This window comes from Juglans microcarpa x Juglans regia, chromosome 5S (assembly GCF_004785595.1).
Source record: "Juglans microcarpa x Juglans regia isolate MS1-56 chromosome 5S, Jm3101_v1.0, whole genome shotgun sequence".
NCBI classification, from domain to species: Eukaryota; Viridiplantae; Streptophyta; class Magnoliopsida; order Fagales; family Juglandaceae; genus Juglans; species Juglans microcarpa x Juglans regia.
This window is the reverse complement of record NC_054603.1, coordinates 3,113,075-3,138,926: the sequence shown is the minus strand read 5'-3', so window position 1 is coordinate 3,138,926 and position 25,852 is coordinate 3,113,075. Positions and strand designations below refer to the sequence as shown.

Here is a 25,852-nt window from a genome sequence, read left to right as displayed (position 1 = left end):
TATACGGTTTTACCCAGAGCCAGGCCGCTCTGATACCACCTGTGGCGCCCTCGACCCCCACGTGTTATTTTTATGGAGTTCGTGACACCGGGATGATGACCACACGGATCACGCACCCCAATAACTCTCAATGCTCAAAGTGTGTACAACATACATAAAATGTACAGTAATTTTCGCAGTGGTGAAAATAAAAGGGTCTTTCTTTATTAAGTACCAGAATTGTTCATAAAACAGTAAAATAACTTTACAAATATTTTACAGTCTTCCGTCAGATAATTTAAAGAAAGCAAATAATATAATGGAAACAAGTCCCAAAACGCTGAACAACATAACAGTGACTTAAGCTTCTGGCAAAGTCGGTCCTTCAGGTTCATACTCGGGCTCTGCGTCAAACTCTACGGCACTATAAAACGGAACCGTAGGGTAAACACCACTATGAGATTATGACATCTCAGCAAATAATTAACCAAAATAACATCCAAGAGATTTAAAATATAATTATACAAACACGTGTTCCCATGCGGACAAATAACAACTTACATTTCTTTCCCAAAAATATCATTCTATTATTTCACCCAAAAATTCCATTTTTGTCTCATTCATATTTATTATGAGTTCACGCATGCACCACGGTCTCCCCTATGGACCGTCTGCACACCCTGGCTCTCTTCGTCACATCACGGATAACGTCCGTGCATGAGACTTCGTAACGAGCGGTGCTCAGTTCTGCGCCCAGCGCGTACATGGCCAAGCATCCTCTAATCTCGCCAGCCAAAGGTCACGGAATCGGTACGAGAGCGTTACCGTCTCGTCCTTTCCCGCCGTCGCCCTGTGACAACTCAGAGGATGTCACGTCAGTATGTTACGCTTCCGAGTGACCAGAGAAGCTCCATCGAGATAATGCCTCATCTCGGCTTGGGGTCGTGAAACACACGCACCCACGCAACAGTATCAATATCCAACAGACTTCGTGACATTACCGCATAATTTAACAAAATGATAATTTATGCATTTCAACAGTTTATTAGAATACGCATTTAAATAATTCATTTTTACAAGTTCTCAATAAACGCCGAAACACAATTTCATAAATACACGCATAGTCTCATCCGCTAATCCGGCCCAAGGCCCAATTACATTTTAAAATCCCAACAACTTTGACGGCCCAAGGCCCATTTTTCCATAATACTATTAAAGCCCAACACTTCAACAAATACAATACATTTTCATCAAACCAATAATGTACAAATAAACAACAGTTTATAAAGCCAATAAATACAACAATTTATTTATAAAATTGAGAAATTACAAATAATATTTAAATAAAGAGAAAATTACATACACACGATGAAATTGATAAAAATCTGGAAGATCACGTGAAAGGAAGTGCTGCCAACAGTGGCGACGGCGTCTCACGGCTGAAAACCGTTTCTCTCAACTCACGGGTTGTAACTAAACCAGATGAAAACTCAACAACAACCCAACCAAAATACAAGATTTTGAAAGCACAAAGAGCTCGGCAAACATCACAACACCTCACGGATTTACAAACCAAAAACCCAGAAATTTCAAGAGAAAATTGTTCTCGGATCACACCAAAAATCCCGATTAATTTATCCAAAGCAAAACCAAACACACTCCAACGGAGATCCCCAAACCATGAGAAGTCGTGGTCTACTTATAGGCCAAAAATGACGGTTCGCACGGCGTGCGTGTCGCACGGTAGAGGAAGGAAATAACGGCAGCATGCAGTGGAGAAAAAGAAGTCCTCTCGCGGACGCGTGGCACGGCGGCACTCACGGAAGCCATGCCCATCGCCACCGAGGAGCTTGCGGAAGAGCTAGTGACCGTGCGATGCCACGGGTTGATAGCAAACCTTCGGGGTGCATGCCGAACGACACGAGAGAGTGAGACGTAGGTGGAGGTGGCTCTCGGCTGGGATCTATTTTCGGCAGCAGCTGCGTGGAGATCCGGTGGGAGAAGTAGAAATGAAGAAGAAAAATGAAGAAGAAGAATCGGGAAGAAGGGTAGCAGAGTGCGGCGCGAGAGAAGGGAATAAGATGGAGCTAGGGCTCCATCAAAACGACACCGTTTCACAATAAAAAGACTAGGTTCTCACGGGCCGCACGGCTGGGCCGTGTTCGCACAAGGTCTGGGCCCCTGCTGGGTTGGGCCGGATCTCGGGTCACCAAAAATACACACACACACAGCCCAAATAAATAATCAAGCAAATAAAAAGTCTAAAAATAAACATAAGTCCAAAAATAAAAACAATACAAATAATTAAAATAACATTCTCTAAATTAAATTAAAATAAAATACCAAAACAAATAACATATTTAATTAACACATTAAAATAAAATAACACCTCAAAATAATAAGGATTAAAAATTCAAGGAAAACTAGAGATCTCACAAGTAGTATTTCATAGTTCATTTTATCTTAATTTGTATATTATTTTTATTATTGTGAATTCATCTTTGTTTGTTATTTATATATATATATATATATATATATATATATATATGTTTTGTTCGTTTTTGGGCCCGAATTATGGTTTTAAGCCATTTCTGTTGTTTTTGGACTATGCCCAAAAAAGCTTCTGGGCATTTAGAGGGGGAGGGGGGCGGACGGATGGGGTGTCCACCCCCGCACCTCGGTACCCAGACGGAGTACCCCACCCCGCACACAAGGGGACGGTGCCAAGCTGAAAACCCCACCTCCAGCTACCCTGCACCGTACGGTGCGAGTCGCACCCCTAACCAAATCAACTTCGGTTCAATCTCATTTTCTCAATTTTACGAATTATATATATTAGTAATAATATGATATTTACATATAATAAATTATTAGTCTATTTATTTGTAATATAATTATATTATTTTATAATAATTAACACATACTAGTATAATATTGAATTTAACTGTAGTATATATAATTATAAACTTTTTATATAAGTATATATGATCAAATGTGTAAAAATGTATTTATAAAATGAATATATATTATAATTTATTATGTCAAAAATGTATCTTTGATATATATATATATATATATATATATATATATATATATATCAAAAGTAAGTTTATATTAATAACTTAATATTAATATTTATGTTTAATATTAAAATTTTATGTTATATTAATTTTATATTATAAGATTAAAATTTATATGTTATATCAAATATTATATTAAAAATTATAAGATTATTTTTATATTATATCACATATTATATTAATTTTTTGTTATAAGATTAATAGAATTGAATAATAAGATTAGAATCTCATATTATATTAATTAGTAATTTAACATATAAAATATATAATATAATATAAAACGTTATAAATATATATCAGTTTGGTTCGGTTTAAACAAATTTTTAAAATATAAAAATCGATACTGCATTAATTTAGGACTGATTTCAGTTTTTAATAACTGGTATCACATCGGACCATTTAAAAACCAGACCAAAGTCACCAAACTCACTGGTTTGATTCAGTCTAATCCAATTTTTCAATTTTTTTTACACTCGTAAACGTGACTTGCTTCGGAGAAATGAACATACAACTTCTAAATAAATAGACAAATTATATATAGAGTGAGGTTTAAAAAAGTGAATTTCACAGTAAAAAGTACAAAAAAAAAAAAAACTATTATTATTATTTAATAAAATCTACATTTTTACAAAATGGTTATCTAAAATTTGTTTAGTTAAAATTTATATCTAACATTGTTATTGTGGACAACTATTGTACCTTTTTCACCTGACAAACTGATTTAATTTAATATATTGAAAAATGATAGGGAGTCCGTAGCCGTTTATTTTTCTCGATTTTTTTGTTCACATTATTTTTCTCGTAGCCGTTTAATTTTTGTTCACATTATTTTTTTAATACTTTTAAATATTTTTTAAAAAAGAAAAATATTTATAATATTATTAAACAATATTTTCTTAATCATTAAATAAAAAAAACTAAACAAAAAAAAAAAAAAAATCAATCGGAAAAATCAATCGAAAATAGACTCACTAGCATTGCTCTTAATATATCACGATAAATTATGTTGATTTATAATGTTATTTTTATAAATTAATTTTTCAGATTTAATACTTTATTTGTATTCCATTTTTTGGTATAACAAGTAACAACCTTCATTGCCCTTCCTTAACTTGTATTTATTAATTTAATTTAATTTTTACTTTTTTTTAAAAAAAAAATTATTAGGAAAATACTACTCTTCTTGCAAGCTTGCCTATTAATTCTATTGCAGACTGGATCAGAATGATCATCTACCCAGAAAAAGAGTTGGGACTCCGAATAGAAGAAAAGCATCATTTTCAGTTATTTACGGTTATAATTCTAGATTTTATTTGGAGGAAAAGAAATGACATAGTTCATAATCACACCTCTTTGTCACTGGAAGAAGCAAATATCCAGTTGAAACACATCTATGAAGAATATAAAGATGCATGGAAAGAAAAACAGAGTCAATAAAGCAAAGAAGAAGAATGGAAGCCTCCTCCTCCAAATTATCTAAGCTTCTCATTTGATGCAGCAGTACGAGACCAATACTCAGTTGTCTCAGTAATACAAAGAAATCATAGTGGAGAGATTTTGGAGATAATAACAGATAAGGTACAAACAAATATTCCTCTAGTGGCAGAAGCATTGGCAGCACTGCTAGCATCCAAAATGGCTTCTACCCAGAATCTAGCAATTATAGAAGGGGATGCTCAATCGGTATTCATATCCATAGAGAATCCAGATTCCACTCCTTTTTGGAACATCTCAACCAACATTGGGGACATACTGCAAAACTCTCGACATCATCAAGACTGGAGATTTACTAAAATTCATCGATTTCAAAATCGATGTGCGCACTCAATGGCACAATGGGCAGTTACCAATCATGTTTTTGGAAGCCTACCTATAGATAATATTCCTAGTTGCTTTTTATATATTGATAGTGGAAAAGATCCACCTTGAACTTTTGTATTTCTTTATATATCTATAAAATGCTTGATTAGAAAAAAAAAAAAAAAAAAAAAAAAGCTCCTGTTGGAGGTTATGTCTGAGTTTTTTTATTTTTATTTAATGATTAAGTAAGTATTTTTTAATAATATTATAAATTATTTTTAAAAAAAAAGTAATGTTAAAGAGAAATTACTGTAACAGTGCACACTTTACATTTATTATATGACTGATTTTAATTTTATATATTTTTATTTTAAATTTGAGAGATATATAGTCTAAATAATATTACGTTATATATACAAAATAATTATTCTAAAAAATTACTTTTATCTGTATTTATTCTTTGGCTAATCATGTGAAATTGGATGCGATATGTTCTCCGTAATAACTGGAACAAAAAATCGTTAGATGCAAAATAGCGCCACATCAGCAGATTCAAATTCAGTGGTTTATTTCCCGTGGGGGAAAGCGCAGGCGCACGAGTTAAACGATGGAGGAAACGAACCGGTATAACACCCGCTCCCGGCCCCCACTGACCCTGACCCAACCTCTTCACTCCCCCCACCTCCCAACCTTCACATTCTCTTTTCTTCTCTCTCTCTCTCCCTCTCCATTGCTTCCAATCCAATTAAACACTCCATTCTATCCATTTTATTGCTTTCCTGTTTCCTCTGTACTTCCAAATAAACATATATTTCCTGAAGTCCAAAACCATAATTTCACCGCTCGATTGTCGTCGGATAATATATCCTGCGGCAGTGGGTGTCCGGCCTCCGATTGCGTCCGCAGCACAGTCCACACCCTCCTCCTCCGCTTCCCAAAACCCCGACTCCAATCATTCTTTCAATTTCGATTCAAATTATTCGGGTGATTACTCGGACAATCGGCAGAATTCGATCTCATCGAGTTTCGGGGCTGCAGCCGAGTGCGATCGCGGTGCTCCTTTTGCTTTAAATGTGACGCGGGCAGGCTCGCGAGCGCGACCAAGGCTAGTGAAGGTGAGGAAGCAGCTGGGAAATCAGCAGTCGAGGTCGAGGGCGGTTCGATTTTTAATCCGTATGGGTTTGATTCCGGTCTAGTGGGCGATTGGGCTGGCACATTGAACGGGATTTCGAAGAGTTCCAACTGGGTCATTAATGATACTGGTGCCTGTAAGGGTTTTAGCTTTTCGAATGGTGATATTAAGTCTGTGAAACCTGAGGGTGTGGATTTTGTGTTTGGTGCTAATCCAAGTGTTTTAAATTCAGAATTGGGGTCTGAGGTGAGAGGGATCAGTGAAAGTGTGGGAAATTTGGGTGGTGAGGACGGGGGGAAGGTGAAAGTTCTGAATGGAATGCAACTTGGGAAGACTGAGAATGTGGGTTTTGCGTTTGGCGCTAAACAGAGTGGTGTTAAATCGAACTCATACGACAGAAAGAAACTGTCCGGTGAAAATGGTAGAAAATCAATGGTTGGTGATGAGGGGAATGTAGAAGCAGAGCCTGAATTAGAGCGTGGGAAGCTTCACGATGTTTGTTTCCTGTTTGAGGCTGATTGGAGGAATATGGCTTCTGATTCGGACGCGGAAAAGAGAGAATGTGGGGAATGTGTAAATAAATTGGGTTTTGAAGGTATTCGAAAAACGAAGTTACAGACTGAAACTGAGGGTGGAAAGCATGATAATGTTGGTTTTGCGTTTGGTAATAGTCAGAATGATACGCCATTAAATTTGAATCCGGAGAAGGGAGAGTCCGGTGGGAATTTGGAGAAGGTGGATTTCGACGGGGATAAAATGAATAGGGAGACTGAAACAGTGACTAATAAATTTGCTGGTCAGAGTGCTATTGGGTCAATTTCAACCTCGGAAAAGAGAGAATGTAGTAAAAACGTGAGTATATTGGATTCTGAAAATAATGGGATTTTGAAATTTGGGAATGAAGTTGAGTTTCGAAAGCATGATGATCTGGATTTCGTGTTTGGCAGTAGTTGGTTTAATTCGGTGTCAAAGAACTCGGAAAAGAGAGAGTCAGGTGAAACGTTTGGGAAATTGGGCACCAAGGAGAGGGGGAAGGTGATAATGGAGAGTGGAGCAGAGTCCCATAAAACGAATGCTACTGCTAAACATTTCGATACTGATTTAAATGGGAGCTCAAATGAAAAATTTGATCCTCGAGTTTTTGTATTTGGAAGTGGCACTAAGAAAGATTACAGTTTCAATGAATGCAGAGCCTCAAAGTGCTCAGGTGAGATGCAGCTGAATAATGAACATTTTGAAAATTGCGGTAGCGTTAAGGCTCAGATCAGTGGTTTGAGTTCTGATGGCCAAGGGAAGGGGAAATCTATCTCTGGAGGTAGAAGTAATGTGGCAGGTGCTTCCAGTAAAAGTACCTTATTTAACCTTCTGGATGAATTAATCAAAATGAAAATTGATGATTCTGAGGATTTTGACGGTACTGAAAAGATTGGAGATGTGAATAAGAACTCGTGCACCAATTCTGGGCCGTCTTTCATGTTTGAAAGAAGTGAAAAGGCTTCTGGTTCTTTTGACACAAGGTCGGTAGGAGTCAGTAAGGATTTGGATGCGAGCCAATTTCATCAAGGTCAAGCAAATGATGATATACAACGGGTTGCATCTGCTGCACCATCTTCATTCTCATCGAATGGTCATGGCTCTCAACCAATTGGCAGTGCTTCTGAAGTACATTTCATTGGTGGACTTGGAACTAAGGATGGAAATTGTTTTACAAGTATTCCAGATGGCTCAAGGGTGTCCTTTACAACCTTCAACGAACCAAAATGGAATCCTTCCTGCTTTGAAGGAAATCTATTTTTAAACAAGAAAATGGAATCCAGAGTGAAGAGAAGGTCTATGAAGGACAAAAGATCAAACAAAACGGGGGGAAACGTAAAGCCATCTTCCTCATATAAACAAAAACCCGCGCAAGATCATGTGCCACATGAAATCAGTTCCAAAAACCCGAACTCACCTGGTTGTTACTCACCCATGGATTTTTCTCCCTACCAAGAAACTAGTATAGCTGACCCATATTTAAGAGAAGCTTCTGTTACTTCACCAGAGTTCTCCTGTGTAGATAATGATTTGGCGTCCTCTGGTCTGCGTTCAACAGTTCCTAATGACTCGAAAGATGAAGATTTGGCTACTGCAGAAGGATTAGATGTCAATAAGACGAGTGGGCAGAAATCTAGAGAGCAGCATGAGGAGAAATTTTGTGGTCACAATGAAGGTAGAACTGGTATGAGCTCAAACACAGAGAGGCAAGAAAACAATTGCAGAACACAGTTCTATTCTGCATCACGCGTGGAAGAGCAGGAGAGGTTTTTTACATTTTCTGCGCCATCCTATGCACAAGGTAGTTTATCTGCAACAAGGCGTAAGCAAAGAAAGAAAAGTAGGGGGAAAGTTGATCATGATTCATCTGCAAGTTCTCCGCATTTGGATGCAGTGGATAAATCTGAAGCACATGAACAGCTGCAAGGGGATGTATCTTTCTCTGCTGCCATTCAAGAAACCTGTGATCAGCTGCGAATCAGGTTCTTCTTTTATCATAATAACTAACCAGCCTTTGTACTATAATAACTTGGTCTTTTAAATTTATTTCTGATCAGAGTCTGTAGAATATTCATTGTTATTCATGTGTCAAAAGTATTACTTTTGCATAGGGGAAACCAAGCTTATAAAGATCAGGAGCTGTCTAAAGCTGAGGATTTATACACCCAAGGGATAGTTTCTGTCCCTTCTAGTGAAAGATTGGGATGTTGTCTTAGGCCTCTCTTGCTGTGCTATAGCAACCGTGCAGCTACAAGGATGTTTCTTGGAAGAATAAGGGAAGCTTTGGGGGACTGTGTGATGGCTATCACTCTAGATCCCAACTTTCTCAAAGCTCAAATGAGAGCTGCAAAGTAAGACTTCTGTTTGTATGATTTCAAGTTATGTGTACAATATGATTTCAACTAGCCCTTGATTCGTGCAACAGAATACATTATTATAAGCAAAAGAAATTATTTGAACTGAATGATATGCCATACCAAGATTTTCTGTAGGGCAAATTAACAAGGCTAAATTTGGTGAGTTTTTAGCCATGGTTATGCTAAAGTTTTAGGTGGTTAAGTTAACAATTTTGGTTACAATGAGTCAAAATTTGGATCTTGTTTGAACCATGGATGACTTTTTTGCCACCACTAATGAAACTAGCTATTTTTCTCCATAGTTGCCAACTTGTCCTTGGGGAAGTGGACGATGCTATGCAGTGTTTTAATAAGTGCTTAGAATCTGGGGGTGGTGTTTGTTTGGATCGGAAAGTCATAATAGAGGCTGCCGATGGCCTTCAAAAGGCTCAGGTACTGCATTTATTTTATGTTATATTGATAGTTCTGATGTCATGTTCCTGTAATACTGGTTTTGATACGTTTATATAATTATATATATATTTATATATTCAGTACCAATAAGCTCAAGCTCAAATGGAATTTCCTACCCTCACAAGAACAAGGTGGAGGGTAAGCTTGTGGGTTTAAGATCTATTGAGTGTCTGAATAACTAACCTTTATACAAAACATAGTTTGATAAATGTAGTTTAGAGAAATCCTCCCAACCCCCACAATTTTATAATATCTGGTATTTTATTATCACATAACATTTTTAATTGAATGAAATCATTGGGATGGAAATAGAACGTGGATATTTGTCGTATCCAGCACTTTACAATTTTCTTCAGATCAACCTGTAGCAATGTTTTTACAAGATGTGCTTTGGTTTTGCTTCTTAAGTTTGTCAATAGTTTGCCATGGAAAAGAAGGCATATGGCACTCAATGGTGAAAGTCAAGTATGATAGCATGTGGGGTGAATGGTGCTCTCAAGAAGTAGGAGGGTCTTATGGGGTTGGAGGGTAGAAATACATGAGGGGAGGGTCTTTATGATTATTTTATTACATTATTATGTTATAATGCTTCCTTTCAGAAAGTGCTAATCCTATGGTAGTCTTTTTTTCTCTGACATATGTTCCTCTTGTTCAAGGATCTTTTTTTTTTTAAAAAAAAATTTCTGTGGCTAATAATCTTGCGCTGACTAATTATGTGGCTTTTGTTTGTACCAGAAAGTGGCTGAGAATACAAATTGTGCTGCCAAGCTTTTGGAACAGAGAACCTCTGATGCTGCTCTTATTGCTTTAGAAATAATTGCCGAGGCCTTGTCTATTAGTTTATACTCGGAAAAATTACTTGAAATGAAAGCAGAGGCTCTGTATGTGGTCTGTAATGACTCTTTACTCTTGTGTTAATTCATTACTTCAAGTAGAACGTTTGTGTATGTGTATTATGTATAAGCCTCAGGTCAAGGTCTCAACCTCAGCTATGTTATTCTGTGGCATGTTGCAGTTGCACAAGTATGAAGAGGCAATTCAGCTTTGTGAGCAGAGTCTTTCTTTTGCTGAAAAGAATTGTGCCTCGCTGAGCACTGTAGCAAATGTGGAGAGTTATGGGTGTGAAGTTTACTCAACTGTTAGGCTGTGGAGGTGGTGCTTGATACCCAAGTGCTACTTTCATTTAGGAAGGCTTGAGGCAGCCCTTGAGCTACTTCAGAAGCTGGAACAAGCGGAATCTATTAGAGACAGGTAATACACAATCTTTATGAAGCAGAGATTATTTTTCCATTTTTCCAGTTTAATCAGTATATTTCTTTCTTCTACTGGCTTTGAGGTTTCTGACGCATATTTAACTATGTAGGTACATAAATAAGAATTTGGAATTGTCCACGTCATTAGCTGTAACCATACATGAACTTTTACGCCACAAGGTATGCCTCCCTCACTGACCCCTTGTCTTTTCTCCATAGGATTTACTAAGCATATGTTGAAACCCACATTATTTATTGGTTTGTGGGGAATCATACATGGATGCCTCTTCTCCCTGGTTGTGATGCGTATTTTTTCCACCAGAACTCTAAGAATTCTCTTTCGAGAAAACTCTAACCCATACACTAAAATATTTATTGCTGTTCAGAAAATTTTCTATGAGTTTTCTTCTTTCCTGCTAATTTAGTCCATTAGATTTAGTCTGGTTTTGTTCGGTTTTGCATATATGGGAAAACTTACATATTTTAGTTCTAATATTTTTAGTAGAAAATTCACCTTATTTTGCGTTATTCAGAATAAGGCCATAGAGTGGGCCAAGTTAATTAATCTAGCGATTCCAATTATTGTTTTTCCTTTTTAATTGTATGATCCCCATCATTGGTTACTATCTTTTTTTGTTAAGGGATAAAGTGGGTCAATCTAGTCTAGTAATTTGATGTCGTTAATATATATTTTTTTTAAAAAAAATGAATTGGCTAGGGTGACCTCCATGCTTAAGTTCCTTTAACAATAGGTTCCACATCTCACGTACTTTGAGTGCACTTTTTGCGCAATCATGTACTTAATTGTATGATCCCCATCTCATGTTCTTTGATTGCGATTTTTAATAAAATCTTACTCCTTAAAAAAAAAATTCAATGATGCTCTCATTTAGGCCTCGTTTGTTTTTAAAAAATATCTCATCTCATCTCATCTTATCTAATTATTATAATTTTTTCAACTTCCAATACAAAATAAAATAAACAATTCAACTTTTTCAAATCCTAAAACAAAAATAATATTAAAACATATATTCTAACAATATTTTATTCAACTTTTTAATTTTAATTTCAATTCATCTCATCTCCGAAAACAAACGAGCCTTAAATATTAGGCTCAATCAACTTTTGCATTATGCAGTTCATGCTTTTATGTATTATATGGATATGTGGGATTTAAAGGATCAGTATCGTACTTTTTGTTTGATGTGACTCTTGATATACCCAGCACTTTTTGTTGGTAGATGTATCTTGCGAACATATTAATGAATTTTTTAATTGAATTTGCATTGTTGTTATTGAATTTATCAATTCATTTTTTCACAATTCTCGTAATGAACAGAGAGCAGGGAATGAAGCATTTCAAACCAGAAAGTATACTGAGGCAATAGAGCACTACACGATTGCTTTATCTAGCAATGTCCAATCACGTCCTTTTGCAGCAATCTGTCTTTGTAATCGTGCTGCAGCATACCAAGCTTTGGGCCAAACTGCTGATGCTATCGCAGATTGTAGTCTTGCCGTCACCCTCGATGGAAATTATGCTAAGGTGTGTCTTTGAGCTAATATGTAGTGGATTCCTTGCGCATGTACGACTTATTTTTGTTTTGAATACTTTCTCTAGTGATGTGAAACCAGTACATGACTGCTTTTTTTTTATTATGTTGGCCGGTAAAGATAGAACGAACTTGTGAAAAAGAAGCTTTTTTTCTCTAATTGTAAATAGCAGACCAAAGCATACCAAGCTTTGTTCCTGAGCTCCTGTTATGCTGCAGGCTGTTCGCAGAAGAGCCACACTGCATGAGATGATCAGAGATTACAAACAAGCAGCTAGTGACCTTCAGAGACTTGTATCAATTCTTGAAAATTGTTTTGATAAGAAAGCCAAACAATCTGGCACACCAGATATATCCACTAGCAGTGTGAAAGAATTAAGGCAAGCTCAAAAGCATCTCTCTTTGATGGAAGAAAAGGCTAAAGAGGGAATTCCCTTGGATTTCTACCTGATTTTGTAAGTTTTTCACTTTGATTGGAGCCTTCAGAACTTGGTATTTTCAGTTCTGCCTAATTTATTTAGTGTTGAAGCATATGATGGTTATTATAAAATAAAGCAGAAATTCCAAATGATGTTGTGCATTAGATTGAAGACCAAAGCATACCAAGCTTTGTTCCTTAGCTCGGACCACAATTGCAAGATGAATTCAATAAGATATGAAGTATTGATAGTTTGGAGTTGTGAAGCTCTTCTTCTGTGGCTTGTCTTACTGTCTATTTCAAGTTTTTGTTATTCACTATGTAAAACCATAAATTACAGGGGAATCAAACCATCTGATCCAGCATCTGATATCAAGAAGGCATATCGTAAGGCAGCTCTCAGACATCACCCAGACAAGGTTTAAAGCTTTCTTTATCCTTAAATATTAGTTTAATCATTATGTGAAATACATGGTTTTCACTCATCTTAGGAATTGTCTTTTAATCTTTCGTTTAATATTTTTGGTGGGTTTTAGGCTGGCCAGTTCCTGGCAAGAAGTGAAAGTGGAGATGAAGGGCAACTCTGGAAGGAAATCTCCCAGGAGGTTCACAAGGATGCTGATAGGATTTTTAAAATGATTGGAGAGGCATATGCAATACTTTCAGATGCCAACAAGGTTTGCTGCCCACATGATAACCAAATCTTTAGAACTTTTTTGTGGTTGATTGCATTTCCAGCATTGTTTCTGTTCGTCACTAGTGATTCCAACCTTGTTTTCCTTGGCTTGTGTGTGCACGCGCAAGTGCTCGTGTTAAGGAAAGACATTAATCTGACTGATTATAACTCAATAGAAGCTACCTTGGGGCTTGGGGGCAATAAATTTTGTAGCATAGGGATGGGGAAAGTTTTCTAGTCCTAAAGAGCAAAATTAATTGATCAATGTGATTATGACACCAAAATCTATGTCGTTTTGAACTTACCTTGTGGACGTTGGTAAATTTATTAGGCCTATGTTGATGGGAAGGAATTTTCAGTGCATTAAGGCATTATAGACGAGATATAGCGTCACTTATCTTTGCATTATTACCTTATTTTTATTTTTATATTTCAGCATCTTCTTTACTCTGATTGACAATTCTGTGAACAGCGCTCAGAATATGATCTTGAAGAGGATAGGAGGAAAGCCCCAAAAGAAAGCCACAGAAGTGAGGGTTATAGAAGAACTTCAAATGTTTACAGCTCTCCATTTGAAAGTAGTACTACCAGAGGAAACTGGTGGGAGAATTGGAAGACGCATGGAAACTCACATTCTCAATGGTAAGAACACACTGGTAGTGTCATATCTTTTAAGTGACTGGGTCTTGGTACAAGAGCATGGCAGATTATAGCAGTCCTAGTTCCACAAAGAATCTCTGGACATTACTGGGTACTGGTCTAGTCCCAGCCTCAGGTATTTAGCAGCCAAGTAATACATTTTGTTGGAAGTGACCGACCTTGGTTTAAGAATGGTAGTGTATGTGCATTTTGCATTTTGATTACGAAGATTCCATACATGAAGAGTGGAAGGTTCAACAGGGAAGCAGGGAGTTTTGATCCTGAAAAGACAATTCCCTGACACAGCATCTCAGCCCTTCAACGAATGCTAATTATGAAGGACGATGAAGTTACTTGGCATACCTCAAATTTTTATAGAAACAATGGAGTCTATATTCAATTGTAATTTTTGTATTGTTCTTACGAATGGCTTTTTATAGCTATATTTATAGAAGATGCATGCTAATTGTTATTACCTTTACAGCAGTGCATCTGTCGCTTGTCTTGAAATAATTTGAGTTAGTTTTGTGGTTCTCTCATTTCTCCCATCCATATTGGGAAAAGATGATATCAAAGAAAATGAAGAGTACTAAGTATCAACATTTAGTAAGACGATCAACAGGCATAAATGTTAAGACTAGAGAGAGAGTGAGAGAGCTCTTGAGATTTAATATTTCTTGCCGGAATTGCATAATTTCTAGTCTCTAATTCTGGGAATTGAAATTACTCACTGGGATTGCACAAATTTGAATCTTTCACTCAGCCCAAAAGAAACAAAATTTCGAATAATATGTAAATGTGAATGAATAACTCCCTAGAAACTTCACCACAAAACTTAACGCGCAACCTGTGCCTGTGTTTGTTCCAGAAGCTGACTGACCAACTTGTAAGTACGTCCTGAGAGTGCCTTGGTGTGGTCTATTAGCTGCTCGTACCTGGAAAGTGAACATTTTTGGGAGCAGGTTAGGAAAATAGTGATAAGGGAAAAGGACAAAGGATATTCAAGATATCTTCACTTACACGTTGGGATAATTGGGTTCCATGATCACAGTTCCTGACTGAGAGTCAATCTTAGCATCGAGTTTTGAGCTCCGGATAAGATTCACAATCCATCTCTCAGCCTCCTCATAATTCAAATTCAATTTCTCCGCAAGCACTCTGCCACAAAGCACAACTCATCCAATTCAATGCAATTAAAACTCTCTTCATAGCAAATTAAGTAATCGCACAAAATGACAGAAAAGTGAGAATCACAAGCATCTTTATAAAGTAAGCCCACTGTATTCACATTAATCAAATATATAAATGATGTGTTTCAGTTAAACAATTTATTGCTCATTTTATATATTTTCATTCTTGAAATCTTTTCAGGAAATGAATCTTGTATAAAAGATAGTTTTAATCCCTTCACTTTCATTGATCCGTTTTTCACTAGTCCTTATGTTTTGTAAAATGATAATTTCTTTACCCAGCAAAAATTAACGCTGAAAAATAGTTTCCAGTGCTCTCTTCTGGGGAGGAAGGGGGCCAGAAGCTCGTTCTAAATAATTTGTACCTACTTTCCTTTCGAAACAATATGATAGCATAATCTATCCCAAAAAAGGAAGAAATAATAAGGCTCTAAATTCTAATAAAAAAGAAAGAGAAGTGAGATTGAAAGAATATGCAATGCTATGAAATAAAAACGGAATATATTTCAAATCCTTCCCCAAAAAGCAACTAAAAAGTTTTTAATATGTTAAAAACTCATATTTCCACGTATAAAGCTACAAAATACACTATTGAAAAGCATATACATACCCCATGTCAATGCACTGATGTATACGGCAATAGGTCTCAAAGATAAATAGGCGGGCATTTTCAAGAAACTCATCTCTCAGTGGTACAGTAGAAAAGTTGCCTTCTTCAACCCGTTTGCCAAGGAAGGGATCATTCAATATTACCTACATTGCCATAATAAGTTTGCATATTTTAAGACCAAAGCTATAACTAACATCCAACCAAGTGATGCCATTCAATGAAAGGAAAGTGTGATGTTATTCTTGTTATTACTACTAGAGTAATGCTGTCCTTGCAAATGTTTTGTTCACAAACGGGTGCGTCTCACCTTTTGTAGAAAAAGAGTATTGGGTTGAAACCAACCACAATAGGAATAGAAAAGAGTATTTGTCTCTGAAATATAAATATGTGTGTGTGTGTGTGTGTGAAACTTACTTCTTCACATTCCCTCATCTTCTTTTTTGCACCGTCAAAGTCATAGTTGACATACACACATGCTAAAAACTCTGTAATAGGATCTTTGTAAGAGTGCTGCTCTTGCTGAATAACCTTTATAAAATCTTTGAATTGAGGTCGTCTCCTTTTGTTCACAATAAATGCAGTGGCTAAGTAACGTAAAAGATGGGGAGCACTTGTTTGAATTGTGTTAAGATACCTGACACAAACATTTCATATTTTTAGATTGGGATTGATCATAAAAACTAAGTTTTGCAGATATACAACTTAAAAACTTGCCAAATATACAAAGGACAGAACAGCATCTGAGCCTCAAATGAAAAACAAGTGTTTTTAAGCATGGAAATTGTATATGTGGCATAATTGCCACGCCAATAAAGCATTATTATCCTTGACCCACCATGTAACATCATAGGTGATGTATCATTGCTGCTGGTTCTCTACACGAGAGTGCCAAGCCACATTAAAAGACAAGGAGAAAGGTACTTATAGAGGTCTAAAGACTCAAATTCCATACTATTCAGACGCTATTATTATTCTTTTTTTCAATTTTATTAAAAGCACAATGACCATACTCTTACGCTTAATTTGCACTATTTATGTACTACGAGGATTTACAATATCAAATATCACAATTTCAACATCAAAAGGCAAAATAAAGGTGCAATGTGTGTGTGTGTGCGCGCACGCACAAAGCTACTATATTTTTTTTTTCACCACTGTGTCAAGTTATCTGATCAGCAAGAACCAACAAAACTAGATGAAAGACTAGAGAAAAATAAGACCAACAGAAAATAACTAAATCTTGCTTTACCAATAGCAAATTACAAAAAAATGGAAGCAACGAGTAAATAATAGCAATTACACAGTTAAAGCTATGACTGAAATAAATTAAATTGCTATTGAAGATGAGTATATAAACAATCCTCAGAGTTAAAAATTGAGGTGGATTAAGAGAGCTGTGTATTTAACAAAATCAGACTGAGGTACATAGAGCTTGTGACTTTTCAGAAACTGTCTTAAGTAAATAGAACAGAAATAGAAGATTTCAAAAGGCATACTTATCCTGGTTAAACAAGTCAATGATCTGTGTTCTTCCATTGTCATGATTGAAAAAGATGAAGAGGCTCCAGTGCATTAACCATATTCTACTTTGCACCTGATTCATTGGTGAAGAAAAACTCTGCAACAAAGTCACCAATGCTAAACTTAACTTAAACTGAAACATAACGAAAACCCAAGTGCATAACAGGAACAAGTGACACATGAAAAAGAAAAAAAGAAATAACCTTTGAGTCAATAATTTCTTTCAACCGATTGAGCTCTTCAAGAGCAATGTCCCAATTTTGCATCAGAATCTCAGCTGCAAGCTTTCCCCACAATGCACTCAGACTCCTTTCGTTATTTGTGCATAAGGCCCTATACTGATAAAGATAGTCAGCAGCTCCAGAGTAGTTTCCACATTCAAACTGAAATTTGGCATACTGATATAGCGCCTCTATCTGTTCTGTTCCTATCTGGTAAAACAGGATCATCATTTATGAGTTCAAATTCAAGAAGAAGAGAAAATTCTCAATTGTAGGTGCCGAACTTAACATAAGTGGCACCAGCAACACATCTAAAAGATCAACAAGATTTTCCTACTGAAATGATAAAATCGAGAACAGTTCACAGTTCCTGGGGATTTATGTGCTATTAATATTTGGATAAAAAAACGATAGATTAGATTACAGATTACACAACTGGAAAAGCTTCTGCTAACAAAGCTCATATGTTTTTAAGTACAATAGAAGATGTACAAGAACTACCAAAAAATATTCACCTGAACCACACGTATATGTGAAACATGATCCGTGGTCGTTTTCACAAGAATTCGAAACACATTTAATTGCATTTTGCGCATGAGACTAAGAATTTAAAAGAAAAAAATACTAATACCCTACCACATATAACCAAATACTCCATCAAAGCCAATGCTAATACGAACATCACTCGGTTGATTAATTCCAGAAACCCATAATCAAATCTTAGAGATTTATTTCTAAAAGAACACGCACACATACAATAAACACTAACGCGGCACAAATATCTTTACAAAATCAAAGTTTATAATTTAATTAAACCTGGTATCGCTCGTTGAGCATTTGAAGATTGTACAGCTTGTCAGCCCTGAGCTCCTGCACGGCACTCGGGTTCTGCAAAAACGCCACAAGAGGCGCTGCTGCTTCCTCCAGAGCCTTGAGCCTAGCCACAACCTCCACCCTTCTCTCCACCATATCTATAAATTACAATCAAACACACATCAAAGGCCCAAAAATCAGACGGAAAATATATAGATACAAAGAAGTACATAAACAAAACGCGGGGGGGGGATGGAGGACCTTGGGGAACGTCTTCGGCGTGGTAGAGGTTCTTGTGGATGTCCATGGCGTAGTCGACCATGTTGGTCCTGTTGAGGAGCTCTATCTTCGATTTCAGGATCTGCTCATCCTCGTAGAGATGACGCTCCTGCAGAAACTCCAGGAGTGGGAAGACCAAGTGCCGGTCCAGGTTCGGCGCAATCCTTGGGGTCAGGTCGTAGCTCGCCATGGCTGCGCACTCTCTTCCCCACTCTGTAGTCTGCTCCAAAGCTTAAGCCCTAAACGGCAAGCAAGAACAACAAAAAGTTTGGGTTCTCATTTTTGGGTTAAATAGCAAAAGTGCCCCTGGAGATTTCTAAATATCCCGACGAGTGCACTCTCCTTGTAGTAACTGGGCCGTTTAGATTATGAGATGAATTGAGATATATTGTGAATAATAATAAGATTTATGAATTAAAATTGATTAATAGTAATAAATAGAAGGACATGACATGCTCCTTACGAGTGCGTGAGAATGGAGTATAGAAACATCTACGTAGCAAATAATAAGTTCAACCCAAAGTCCTAGACGACGTTTGCTTTTACATAATAATAAATTAAAATAAGATAATGATATTATAAAAGGAGTATAGTAAGATGAGGTGAGATGAGATAGTTTTATATAAAAGTTAAAAATTAAATAAAATATTGTTATAATATTTCTTTTAATATTATTATTGTTAAAATTGTTCATTTGGGTCAGGTTTTTTCCCGGCCCAATTCGAAACTTGGATATCCGAATTTCGATTCTGGATTCCAGTCCGAATCAAATCCAAGCTGAAATCCGAATTATAAAACCCAGACCTATACGGTTAGGATGCGAGTGTTTAAAGTAGGTTTCGGATTGGAAATCTCAGTTCAATCAGGAACCCGCATTTATACGATTCAATTTCCAGTTTAATTTTAAGGTCTATTTTATTCGCTCTGTTCTCTCTCTCTCTCTCTCTCTCTCTCTCTCTCTCTCTCTCTCTCTCTATTCACCTTAGGTCATCACCGTCCCCCCTCTCTCTCTCTCTCTCTCTCTCTCTTCTCTTCGAGTTTTTGTTTCTCATTGGCTTCGTGTTCTTATTCTCTTCTTTCTTCATTCGAGTTTCTCACTTATGGGTCGTGACTCTGTCGTCTTCTTCTTTCTCTCTTTCTCTCGTGTTGAAACCCTACCTCTTGTCACTCTTCCTTTGCCAATTGAAGATCTGTTCCTCGTGGCCGTCGTCTTCTACTTGGCAAAAACCAAATTAGATTATGTGTTAGTTCTTCTTGACAAATATAAGGTTCGTATTTACACTTCTAAATCTTGTTTTTTACAGTGTTTTAGATATGTAAGTATGTGGAAAAGGATTAGAGTCTGTTTTGGGTTTGCTTTTAAACGTGGGTTTATTTATTTATTTATTTGGGTCTGTTATATCATGTTATTTTGCTAGATTTGCTATTTTTTCTAGTCTTGGCTTACTTTCTGCGACTGGGTTTTTGTTCTCTCTGTTGTTTTTTAGTTTATTTTGATGTGAATGTTTGAATGAAGTAATCTTTGTGTAGTATTTTTATAGGTTAGACCTGGATTTGTGAGACCTAAAAGGGAGAAAAGTAAAAATATCCATAACCACAGAGTCTCCTAATAATATCTAGATCTGGGTTTGTGAGATCTAGATCGTGATCGTGGACATAAGTTTTCTTATAACAAATTTTATACTAAATTTTGCTTGAATTTGAAATTATGTTTCTCTGCATTAATTAATGTTGTTGTCAATAAATGTGCAGATCAAGGTGATCTTTCAACTGGTCCTAGTAAAAAGGTAGCCTTCTCAAACATTTGTCCATGTCTACTGCAACATTTCAATTCTCTTCTTTTGCTTTGTTGGAAGCTACTTGTTGGGGAATATAGTTTGCATAATTGAGGGTGTAAATTAAAAACTGTCAAAGTTAGAGGGTGTAAAATATAATTTCCCCAAATAGTTTTCTCAATGGGAGATGTAACTATTGTGGGAATCATTTAGACATTTTTAGATATGGACTAATTTTGGACAAGCTTAGTAAGCTAAGATATTGCTTTTCTGTTGTTACTGTTTTCTTTATATAAATACATTGTGACTGTCCATTATTTGCAATCTAGAATATTTCTGTTGTATAATTTGTTGACATATTGCTGAAGTTGTCAAAAGTGCAGCGTTTGAGGTATATAGCACTCTATTTGGCATATATTATAAGGAGTAGTGAAGTCTTCTACTTCGTAATGCTTTGTTATTCTATATGTTAAGGAATTTAAAAGCATGAGTGATCTTTGCCTATTACTATGAATAAAACTTATTGATTACTTAGAAAAAAAAAAAAAAGGCATGAGTTATGAAGAAGGTGCAGTTTTGGCTGCTTCTGGAGCTGCATCCACTATTATTGATGCTTCTAATTCAATTGAAGTGTCAAGGTACGTACTTTCGTATATAAGCATGTAATACAAATATTGAACAACAATGTGCTACTTATGAATGCTTTTATATATATATATAGGTATGTGCTGCTTATGAATGCTAACATCACTTGTTAGTTTGACAATAGTCTAATAATACTTTCGTGTGATGGTTTCAGGAGTTCTAATAGCATCAATGATGAGACAATGAATCCATGATGTACATAAACAGAAACTAAGGAGGAAGAAAAAACCTTCCAGGAAATAATGGAACAATGAGTATGAAAAAATAGAAGACTAAGCTTTGTAATTTATTGTTGTGTATTAGTGTTTGATTAAAACAATGTAATATATGTGTTTTGTAATATTCTTAACAAATTAATTCAAATAATGTAATGGATTGCATCATGGATGTCTCATGCATTTTGATTTTATTTTATATTATAAAATCATTCTCATGCTACATCAATATCATATAAATAATATATAGAGGCTTTTATGTGTAAAAAAAAAAAAAAAAAAAGGGTCAAACTCGGAATCCAATTCATTTAGGTCTGACCCAGGTTAACCCGATCCGGGTATACCCGAGTTCCCAGGTCGGAACTCGGATGAACAGTCTTACTTATTATTTTAATATTTGAAAAAATTGAATTGTTTATTATATTTTATATGAAAATTTGTAAAGATTGTAATGGTGAGATGAAATAAGATGCGGTGAGATGGTTTTGGTATCCAAACTGAGATTAATGTTTTACTATTTAATTATTTTTCTTCTCTTTTAACTATTTGAATTTAGATTAAAAATTTTAAAATATGACATTCTTGCATAATTAAAAACAAAATAAATTCAATCAATTAACTTAATCATGTAATTTAATTAAAAATAAATTTGATTTTATCAATTTTGATAAAAAATTATTTTTAATTAAATTACATGATTATATTAGTTGATTAAATTTATTTTCTTTTAAATTATGTAAGAATGCCTTGATATGTCATGGTATTTTCAAAGAGCAAAAGAAAAATAAATAAATGAAATGGAGATTACAATAATAATATTAGAAAAAATTATTCTCATTAGCTACTATTCACTATCACACACTCCACATCTTATAAAATATATATCTATATCTTATAAAAAATATTATCATACATTATAAAAAAAATTATAAATATAGAGAATATAAATAAATAGTGACTTATGCATAATAAATCTCAAATCCAAGGGAGACAAACAGACAAGCACAACACATAACGCGCTGGCTTCATCGGGAGTTTCAAATATCAACAATAGTATTAACACCACCACCACCCCTCCTGCGGAAGATCCATTGAGCAAAAAAGAGGAGCAAGCGCCGAGCAATGCTCTTCCACGCCAACCTCACGACCATCTTTCTCTTTCTCGCTTCTCTCATCCTATCATCCAACCACTTGATCTCCATCGCTCTTGAGTCTGAAGTGGGTATGTTCTCTCTCTCTCTCTCTCTCTCGCTGTTTTTTTTTTTTTGGTTTTAAGTCTGAGTAAATCATACCATTGCTTTTTTAGTTTATCTTAAAGGTCGCTAATGGGGGGATTTGATCGTTTTCTTTTGCATTTTTCTGAGATTTGAAAGAATGGTTTCCTTCAATGGTCTGCATCAATTCATAACATCAGGGACAAAAACATAAACCTTTCTTTTATAGTATGTATTTTGTTTGATCGAATCACTTTTTAGAGAAATGTCATTCTACAACTGATAATGGATAACGAACACATTAACGCGTGCAAGACAACTTTATACTCCCCCTTCCCTCTCTCTCTCTGTTCTTCAGTAACTGTAAGTTAGATTTTTTTTCTTTTCATTCGAAATCGTTCCTTCCTTAAAATCAAACTATGAGAATAAAAACTAATCAACTCTCGTGGAGTAAACTAATCTGAATAAGTTTTAGTTATTTCTTCACGTCCTTTTTGTGAAATTAGTTATGTTTAGTCATATGAATGCTGAGATCTCGTTTTGAAGATTCCTTTAATTCTGTTTTTAAACCAATGCCAGCTGTTATTTATTTAATTAATACAAACTTAACGCTGAGCTCTGAAGAGCAGCTACTAAATCCACATGCTGTCGCCCAGAAAAAAAACAAACAATTTCTTGTAGAACTCATTAAGCCATTCCTATCAGATGTAAATATTAATGTATCAATATAAAAGTTCGATTTGTTTATGTAGTGATTATCGTTAAAGCTGCCCTTTTGTCGCATGCTTAAAACAGTTATTTCACCATGATGTAGTATTAGGTTGCCTAAAAAAATAAAAAAGTCCTCGTAACGGTTAATGCCAGCACTTGGGTTTGAAAAGAGTCAAACTTTTCATGTGTCGATGTTTTTCACTTGTCCTTTTGTCGGATCGTATGGTCATCTTTTGACTTCTCTCTCTCTCTCTCTCTCTCTCAAACCTATTTATTTCAATTTATTTGCTAGATTTTTGTTATAAGTATTTCTTTGCACGAATTTTGTCTTGATAACGCTTTCTCTCTTGATAGAATTGTTGAATTTTGACTTGGGATGATCGTATTCATGGGATCACATGGAAAAGTAATGTCGCATTATGCCATTGTGTCTCACCAAATACATTAGTAATGATTATGAATCCACCATACTTCTAATACCCTTGCAAACGATCTGTTAGCGACTTGTTCATTCTTGCTAATGGTGCTTAGGATATGAAAATGGCATTGCTTTTCATCTATATCTCACTTCTAAGGAAACGCATGACATTGGAAAGAGTAGTGTATTGCAAATCTGATTTTGCACTTTCTTTATCCTTAATTTATTTTCCTTTCTTTTTTTTTGGTTTTCTTTTTTTTTTTTGGGGGGGGGGGGGGGGGGGGGGGGGGGGGGGGGGGGGGGGGGGGGGGGGGGGGGGGGGGCAGATGATGAGAGTCCATTTACTTACACCGAGGGAACTGATCAAGGGCCAAACAATTGGAGCCAAATCGATCCACATTGGAAAGCTTGTGGTCATGGGAAAATGCAGTCTCCTATTGATCTTTTGGACAGAAGGGTGCAGGTTTTTCCTGCTCTGGGAAAATTAAAAAGGGATTACAAAGCAGCTCCTGCTGTTGCTAGGAACAGGGGACACGACATTACAGTAAGATGCCATTGACTCTATGCTTTGTTGTCCTTTCCCATAGCCATGTTTCAATATCAATTCAGTTAATATTTGAAACTTCAATCCCATGAATGCTGAGTGGCATGGCCACCAGCAATCCAGACAGGTTAAATTATTTGATTATCAACCCATGCCAGGTTGTAGAAACATGCATCACTAGTTCCTATACATGATCCGTCTAAGCTATGACTCCTTAATATATATCTGATGGTGACATGTACATCTATATGCTGACATCAATTGGTTTGATTTATAATTCAAAATAAATGTTTCTCCAGGTGGTATGGAAAGGGAATGCAGGAGAAATTAACATAAATGGGACTAACTACAAGCTGCAACAGTGTCATTGGCATTCACCCTCTGAGCATACATTCAATGGATCAAGGTCTTTTGTTTGCCTTTTATTTTTTTACAGTTTTCCGTCTGCACATCTACCATACTAATTAATTTATGAACAAACCCACAACACTCTTTTTTTCCCTACAAAAATATAATGTCTGTTCACAAATATTTTCTGCAAATTCCATTTTCAGGTATGAATTGGAGCTCCACGTAGTTCATTTAAGCTCCAATGGAGAGATAGCTGTTGTTGGAATTGTTTATAAATATGGCCACCCTGATCCCTTCCTTTCAGAGGTAACTAGACGGATTTATCTTCAATTTGCTTGCACACATACATAATGAAGACATTGAAGAGTGCATGTACGTGATATTGACAGAAGTTCCAACTTCTTAGGCACATAATATCGCCAAATGGGCTGCCTCCAGCTACAGCGCCGGAAGCATTCCAGTGGCAAACCTCCATCCCTCTCCCTTTTACCTCTCTTTTTCTCAGGAAAAAAAATGCAAATATCTATTAAAGGAAGGACCTGGAGGCTGGAAGCCTGGAAGCCATATATAGACATGGAAATCTTCAATCTAAACTGACATAATTCGAAACCGTATGCTTGGCATCAATAATTTGTAAATTTTGGGGTATTACAACCCAATGATCTCTTTATGCATGCAATCGAAATGATTTGGAATGTACAAGCAATAACATATGTGATTATTTTTTAACTGTTTCCTCATCCCACCCCCTTTCTTTTTGACAGCTGTTCCACCACATAAAATCAGTAGGAGAAGAAGAGAAAGATTTGGGGATTGTTAACCCAGGACTAATTAAATTTGGGAGCAGAAAGTATTACAGATACATTGGTTCTCTTACAGTTCCTCCATGCACTGAGGGTGTTATATGGACAATGGTCAAGAAGGTCCTTTGCCAAACTCAATTGGTTATTGAAATGTTGCACTTCACAATGCCATGCACTTTTACCAACATGTGACTTCTTTTGTATAGGTGAGGACGGTTTCAAGGGAGCAAGTGGCTGCTTTAAGGGAAGCTGTTCATGATGTAAGTTTATAAATATGCTAGCGCCTCTGAAAAATAAACATTGTCATGACAAACGTTCCCTGATGCTGAAAATTGACTGATGGTTTGTTCCTTTCACAGGGTTTTGAGGCAAATGCAAGGCCAACTCAACAATCAGATTCAATAGCAGTTGAGTTTTACACTCCAAGGGTGAATGGAGGTTCTACTTAGGTGCCAGTAATCCGATGGACGTCAACATGTATTGGAGCAGAAGGGTTGTATAATTTTCATGTTTTGATCGGCTATCGATCTTTGTGTTTTAGTGATTAATGTCATTACTACTGTCTTCCCATGTATCCCAGAACTGTCTTGAGTTACCTAGAGGGAAGCAAAAACAGATCAATAAACATTGACTTTTACCTGAAAACCGATATCATCGATCGTTGTAAA

General features: G+C 36.0%; 3 protein-coding genes across 4 annotated transcripts; 2 read left to right on the top strand and 1 right to left on the bottom strand.

The window, feature by feature from the left end:
- Positions 1-5,454: 5,454 nt before the first annotated feature.
- On the top strand, positions 5,455-14,124 carry LOC121268417. Of its 2 annotated transcripts, none has more exons than XM_041172680.1 (11): positions 5,455-8,507; positions 8,637-8,876; positions 9,185-9,314; positions 10,071-10,223; positions 10,351-10,586; positions 10,699-10,768; positions 11,928-12,134; positions 12,361-12,596; positions 12,900-12,978; positions 13,096-13,236; positions 13,672-13,807. In XM_041172680.1, exons 1-11 carry the CDS (start codon positions 6,310-6,312, stop codon positions 13,690-13,692), a joined length of 3,711 nt encoding a protein of 1,236 aa, XP_041028614.1. In that variant the 5' UTR covers positions 5,455-6,309; the 3' UTR covers positions 13,693-13,807. The 2 variants fall into 2 exon arrangements, with proteins under 2 accessions (XP_041028614.1, XP_041028612.1); XM_041172678.1 differs by having other exon boundaries at positions 5,456-8,507; positions 13,708-14,124.
- Positions 14,125-14,537: 413 nt separating this feature from the next.
- LOC121268418 (eukaryotic translation initiation factor 3 subunit E) lies at positions 14,538-18,766 on the bottom strand. The gene is made up of 8 exons (XM_041172681.1): positions 18,491-18,766; positions 18,233-18,387; positions 17,399-17,626; positions 17,171-17,292; positions 16,089-16,308; positions 15,675-15,817; positions 14,895-15,032; positions 14,538-14,809 (listed from the first exon to the last, which is right to left on the bottom strand). Exons 1-8 carry the CDS (start codon positions 18,696-18,698, stop codon positions 14,710-14,712), a joined length of 1,314 nt encoding a protein of 437 aa, XP_041028615.1. The 5' UTR covers positions 18,699-18,766; the 3' UTR covers positions 14,538-14,709.
- A 3,393-nt stretch (positions 18,767-22,159) lies between these two features.
- LOC121268420 (alpha carbonic anhydrase 4-like) lies at positions 22,160-25,824 on the top strand. The gene is made up of 7 exons (XM_041172683.1): positions 22,160-22,365; positions 23,813-24,030; positions 24,330-24,436; positions 24,585-24,687; positions 25,146-25,304; positions 25,391-25,444; positions 25,544-25,824. The coding sequence occupies exons 1-7, from the start codon at positions 22,266-22,268 to the stop codon at positions 25,631-25,633; spliced, it is 831 nt and encodes a 276-aa protein (XP_041028617.1). The 5' UTR covers positions 22,160-22,265; the 3' UTR covers positions 25,634-25,824.
- The last annotated feature ends 28 nt before the right edge of the window (positions 25,825-25,852 follow it).

Coding starts and splice junctions, on each gene's coding strand:
- LOC121268417 (XM_041172678.1), top strand. CDS start 6,310: ATGCAACTTGGGAAGACTGAGAATGTGGGTTTTGCGTTTGGCGCTAAA. Junction 10,224..10,350: donor AAGCAGAGGCTCTGTATGTG/GTCTGTAATGAC, acceptor GGCATGTTGCAG/TTGCACAAGTATGAAGAGGC. Junction 12,135..12,360: donor TCGATGGAAATTATGCTAAG/GTGTGTCTTTGA, acceptor GTTATGCTGCAG/GCTGTTCGCAGAAGAGCCAC.
- LOC121268418 (XM_041172681.1), bottom strand. CDS start 18,698: ATGGCGAGCTACGACCTGACCCCAAGGATTGCGCCGAACCTGGACCGG. Junction 18,388..18,490: donor CGCCGAAGACGTTCCCCAAG/GTCCTCCATCCC, acceptor TGTAATTTATAG/ATATGGTGGAGAGAAGGGTG. Junction 14,810..14,894: donor GAACCCAATTATCCCAACGT/GTAAGTGAAGAT, acceptor TTCACTTTCCAG/GTACGAGCAGCTAATAGACC.
- LOC121268420 (XM_041172683.1), top strand. CDS start 22,266: ATGCTCTTCCACGCCAACCTCACGACCATCTTTCTCTTTCTCGCTTCT. Junction 24,688..25,145: donor CTGATCCCTTCCTTTCAGAG/GTAACTAGACGG, acceptor TCTTTTTGACAG/CTGTTCCACCACATAAAATC. Junction 25,445..25,543: donor TAAGGGAAGCTGTTCATGAT/GTAAGTTTATAA, acceptor TTCCTTTCACAG/GGTTTTGAGGCAAATGCAAG.